General features: G+C 43.0%; 1 protein-coding gene across 1 annotated transcript; it reads right to left on the bottom strand.

Moving 5' to 3' along the window:
- Positions 1–800: 800 nt before the first annotated feature.
- Positions 801–3,886, bottom strand: LOC147986187 (uncharacterized). Its single transcript, XM_087544535.1, has 3 exons — positions 3,573–3,886; positions 1,925–1,985; positions 801–1,294 (listed from the first exon to the last, which is right to left on the bottom strand). The coding sequence occupies exons 1-3, from the start codon at positions 3,655–3,657 to the stop codon at positions 1,243–1,245; spliced, it is 198 nt and encodes a 65-aa protein (XP_087400661.1). The 5' UTR covers positions 3,658–3,886; the 3' UTR covers positions 801–1,242.
- Between the last annotated feature and the right edge of the window lie 1,548 nt (positions 3,887–5,434).

Raw genomic sequence — 5,434 nt, 5'->3', positions numbered from 1 at the left:
GAACATAGTAGAACATCTAGAAGACAAACGTAGGAAAGAAATTGCAGTACTGCTGGAAGCAAAGCAGGGGGGGAAGAAACCAGCATATAGCGTTACTGAGGAAGATTTCCACGCTGCAGCTGCTGCTACTTGGGCGGCGCCGGTGGCGCGAACTGCTGCGGCGCGGCCGCCTCGGCCCAGCCGCGGTTCCGGCCGAGCATGTAGCACCCCAGCGCCAGGACGAGCAACAGGAGGATCGCCGGGATCGATATCACGAGGTAGAACATGGCTGAACCTGAACCCAGCGAGAGATGGCAGAAACTCCCACACAACGAACACTAACACGGGCACGCACACGGCGTGCTAGAAGCGATAGGCGCTGAACCTGGGGACGACGGGGGCAGCTCACGAGGCTCAGGTCAGCATTTCAAGCGGTGCCCCGACAGCTGGGATCGTGTGACGGCCGAGCCTTGCTTCAGCGTGAGCGGCTAAGGTTGACGCTCCAGAACAAACTGACGTACAAGCCTGGACTAGCTCGCTCTGGATTACTCTGTGTGTGTGGAGAAAAGGCTGGGATTACTGGTGCTTCGATAGCAAGGATTCCTCCGGAGAAAGAAAACAACGTTGCAACCACCAGCAGAAGTTGATCGATCGTACGTCTAACCAAAACCGCTCGACTTCAGTCATCTTCTCATTCAGAAAAACTATCAGTCAAATTATTAACAGTAAATTTGTGCGTTTTCATGCATCACGATGGATACATCAGTCAGTTTGTCCACGGATAACAAAGGCAAAGATACCAGTATGAAATCACGCAAAACTAGCAATAAAATGCTTCAGCAAAAAATTACTTGAATTCCACAATACATAAGGTAAAAAAAATAGCTAAATTCCAAAATACAGAGGGCTATACATATGGGCAGTGTATAGCCAAGTTCATGACATCCTCTAACATAATTACCGGAGAGGTTGAACCCAACTAAGAAAAATGAGAAGACTAAAAGTTGAACCGCAATTTTAGCTTTACTGATGTGCAAACCGAGGTGACTTGATTTACGGAAGTTCCAGGCAGTCAACTGAGAATCAGCAGCATCAATATACCACAGCAACCATGGACAATGCAAACATACAGAAAAAGACGGCTACAAACACAACAACGCATAAATCGTTCCTTTCTAGTTTCTCAGACGAGACTAATCAAAACATAGATTACAGGGGGGCGTTCCATAAAGCCATCAACATATGTGCTTTTGCCTTCGATGATCAACTACCTTGTAGAAGATAGTTCGCACCTTGTAGGATGGTCTCCAGATTACTACAACACATAGAGAAGCCAGGTCAGCTTACATTCAAACGAACAAGATATGAGACATATATGTCAAATAGACAACTGAATAAGCGGTAGTTTCAGAGGTGTCGCAGCATTTTCAGAACGGGGACACACCAATAATGGAAGTTTGTATACTTGAATTCGCTGGCTTAACTACTCCCATGTTCATGGATTTATATTTCCACAAAAGATATAATATAAAGGATCTTATGCTTGAATAACTCTTTGAGACCACGTACAATGCGAGGTGTTTAGAGATGTGCTTGTAAAAATAAACTGGCTTTTGCTTAAACACCGGTGCTTGTTTTCATGGCCGACATGCCTAAGTAAGCGTCTGTGCGATAAAAATAAGCACCGATGTTTAAGAAAAAACCGGTTCATTTTCACAAGCACCTCCCTAAACACCTCCTTGCATTGTACATGGACTGAGTTCCTTGCAACAGCTGATCCGAAGGAGAATGATGGTAAGTAGTAAGTGGTAGATGATGTCTTTGCGTGGGAATAAAAACATGACGCTAGGAAAAACCTACAGCACATGCCGTAATTGGAAACAATTCAAGTGTTGAAAACTTTATGTGAAATGATGTAAGCAGATCAAGGCTAGAAGGAATATACCTTTGAAAGAACCCAGTGAGATACCGAAGAATGTACCAGAGAAGGCAAAGCATCAATGTATCTGTAACAGTTAAGTGATAACATATTTTGAACTTTTCTGAATAACTTGCTGAGATCCAACAGTACTTGGAAACAATTCAAGTGTTGAAACTTCAAATACAATAGAAAAAAGTCCAGATCTTTTAGACTTTTTTTATCCCGCCTGAAAACCTTCCCAATTTCCACAAAGTTGCTGACAGAACATAAGGGAGAAAAACAAATGTCCCTCGCGACTAACAACATTTCACAGTTCCACTATACCCACAGTACACATATTCTACAGGCAAGGGAGTGGAATAGTGGATAGACTTGACAAGTCATAATATCTTTGCATGCATTGCAAGATACAGTATGAACCTTAGCTCAGCTGTGGGCGAAGGAGGGAGTAAGGGCATGGTATTGTTTGTGGTGTGACACTTCTACAGCTGTACATAACCTTCTTTTCTATCAATCCAGTGAGACGCAAAGTGTTTTGCATTTTCTGGAAACCAAAAAAACATTGGCATGTGGAAAACTTGACACTGGAAATTTGAAAGGGAGGGTAACGAACTATTCCAAGAGGGAATATTTACAGGAAGAGTGAAGAGAGTAAAAAAAGGTGTACAACGTTATGCATTGCCAAATAACTAGGGTTGGAGTTATCTGGATTCATTTAGACAAGGATAGTTTGTATAGAAATTTGAACAGAGGGGCATGAGGTTTGTTTTCCTAGCTGATTAGTTTGGTGTAAAAAATATGCTGAGCTTATACTGATCACTGCTATTTTAAGTTTTTCGTATTGTAACCTTTGCTAGAAAATGAAACTATAGTAGAGGTAATTTTAATAACAATGGGAGATGACAATTTACACATGGTGTGCATTTTGCGCTGCAGCCAAATAAATTTAGCATGATCTAGCAATGGCTTGCTGTGTCGTAGTTGAGAAGATTATCAGGTTTTCTATCATCACATTCTCTGTGATGATTCACTTGTGATATATCTATGCATTGATATTCACATGATCATCATTGTATAAGATTTTTTTTCATAGTTCTGCAAGGCGCAAGATCTAATTGGTTTGAGGATGCAGATCGACAGATTTACAGTAAGTGCTAAGGCACGTGCCTGCAAGCTTAGTCCTGCACTGCCCCTTGGTAGTTGTCAATTATCCAGGTTGGAGGGTATGCAGAAGGCAGCTTGGCTTACATGGACAAATTGGTTGGCCACTGGAGATGCCTGATATCGTAGTCTAGAGAATATGCCAGGACGAATCAAATCGGTTCTACACAACTAACAACTAAACAAAAACCCTTGCAAACTCTAATTAGATTCCACAGCCTCCGAATTACCAAACACTAAAGATTTGAGCGACCAGAACCAGAATATAAATTCTAAATCATCCTAGTCAAAACGAGAAATATAATAATTCCTTTAACACACAAGGCATGAGATTCAAGCCAGAAAGACCCCTAAATGCCATAAGCTACAGAACTCACTACCGGCTGCAGGGTTGCATCAGATTCAGAAAGCAACAACCTCGGCACCACCAAAACGCACTTAAGATGACGCAAAAGGCGAATTCTTTAGCAGTTCAGTAAATCAAAACATGAAGCGAAGGGTGAAAGGATACTGAAGAGGTAGCGCTCCCACCAATCGAGCATGTAGAGGCCGATGTTGACATTGTACAGGTGGATCTTGCGCCCGATCCAGTTCATCCTCCCCCAATGAGACCCGACGCCGCAGATCCCTCGCTCAGATCCGGAAACAAGCGGCGAGATGTTGAACTTTCTGAGGATGAAGAAGGGCGTGGTGTTCTGCGGGATCGGGGCGGATCTATCAGAGGAACTTCTCTCGGCCGATGGCGTGGGTTTGTTCGGAAGCTAAACACTTCAGATCTGAACTTCACATGTAAGGTTTTTTCCGTGGACAGCTGTAGTTTCTGCTTTTGCCGGCTGATACACGCGTCGCGTCAGCCGCCGCGTGCGACTTTTTCTTAAGATTGCACCTCAATTTCACTTCCTCTATCTCCGTGCTTCAATTTTGATCATAAATTTAACTACCAAAACCGATTGTGGCGGGAGCAAAAATTATATCAGTGAATTCGTATTTGAAAGAAGTTTTCAATTATATAATTTTTTCTCTCGCCGCAATTGGTCTCGTTGGTTAAATTTATGGTCAAAATTGGACCTTGGAAAGCGCAGGCACACTATATTTTAAAATGAAGGGAGTAGTATATTTTCTTTTGATAACTGAGAAAGTTTTTCAGGATCTGAAAAAGTGTTCTTTTTACTTACAACTTTTTTAGGCAATTTTAACCTTTTAGGGGTAAAACACCACTTTATTCACCTATTTCACATGACGTGGGATGCGTTTTTGGTCATGGGACTGACCAAATCAAACATAACGACTTGGGCCTCTAGAAAGAGAAAATTTAGCTAGACTGTATGCTTTATAATTAACAGCACGACTCTCAAAAATAAAATTACACTGGAAGGAACAACCTTTAAGGTTTATCTCGCTTAATATTGCTCCATATCGCCCCGCGATCTCGCATTGATGTCCAGGACCACCTGTCTGCAATCTAAATCAACTACAAACTTCATAATATGCAGATCTTCTGCTAGGGATAGTGCTTCGCGACATGCTACTGCCTCCAAAGTATGGATCAAAACTTCCTTCAATAACTAAGGCCGAACTACCAATGTAGTTGCCTGCATCGTCCCTGCATACCGCTACTGCCGATCCTCCTTGCAATCGCACCCCCGCGTCGACGTGGATTTTGCAGAAGCCCGGTGGTGGTTTCTTTGGTTTCAGTCGACGTGCTGCTGGAGTCTGGGGGTGTGGGAAGGGTCGTTGTTTTAAGTTGCCAACAATCCCTAGCTCTTCAACATACCTTTGAACAAAAAGATATGTTGCTTGAGGGCTCTGGAAAATCCCTTCATGGATTGCCTTTCGTCGAACATACCAAATCGACCATAGAGTAATGGCCATCTTGACAAATTTATCATGGGGAAGCATCTCCTTCAGTGTAAATAACCATTGCTTGGCATGAAGCTCTGTAATGGACATGATTTTATGTGTGATGTCCTCTTCTGATAGTGCCCATACACTCCGTGATGACGAGCATTCCAGTAATGAATGACGCCATGGGTCTTGGTTTCCGCACAAACCACATTGGTCGGAGTCTGCCATATGTCTATGAGCTCAGACATCATTTGTAGGCAAAGACTGTTTAGATAATCTCCACAAAAACATGTGAATCTTACTGGGGACTTTTGTTTTCCATAGCGACTTCCATGCTCCCTCCTCCGCTACCGAACTAGATGTCCCTGCATTACTCTCGAGCCAAGCCTCTCTCCTCTGTCTTGTTGCCACAAACATATTGTAAGCGGATTTGACTGAGAAAATGCTATGTTTATCAAAATGCCAGGCCCAAAAATCTGGCATGTTCCGTGTGCACAGCGGATTCCCATTATCACCTGAACGTCCATT

This window comes from Triticum urartu, chromosome 2A, assembly GCF_056163025.1.
Source record: "Triticum urartu cultivar PI428250 chromosome 2A, HENAU_Tu73, whole genome shotgun sequence".
In the NCBI taxonomy this organism is placed as follows: Eukaryota; Viridiplantae; Streptophyta; class Magnoliopsida; order Poales; family Poaceae; genus Triticum; species Triticum urartu.
Note: the sequence above shows the minus strand (reverse complement) of the source record. Positions and strands in the feature narration are given on the sequence as shown.

Coding starts and splice junctions, on each gene's coding strand:
- LOC147986187 (XM_087544535.1), bottom strand. CDS start 3,657: ATGAACTGGATCGGGCGCAAGATCCACCTGTACAATGTCAACATCGGC. Junction 1,986..3,572: donor GTGGGAGCGCTACCTCTTCA/GTATCCTTTCAC, acceptor TAACTGTTACAG/ATACATTGATGCTTTGCCTT. Junction 1,295..1,924: donor CTCACTGGGTTCTTTCAAAG/GTATATTCCTTC, acceptor TATGTGTTGTAG/TAATCTGGAGACCATCCTAC.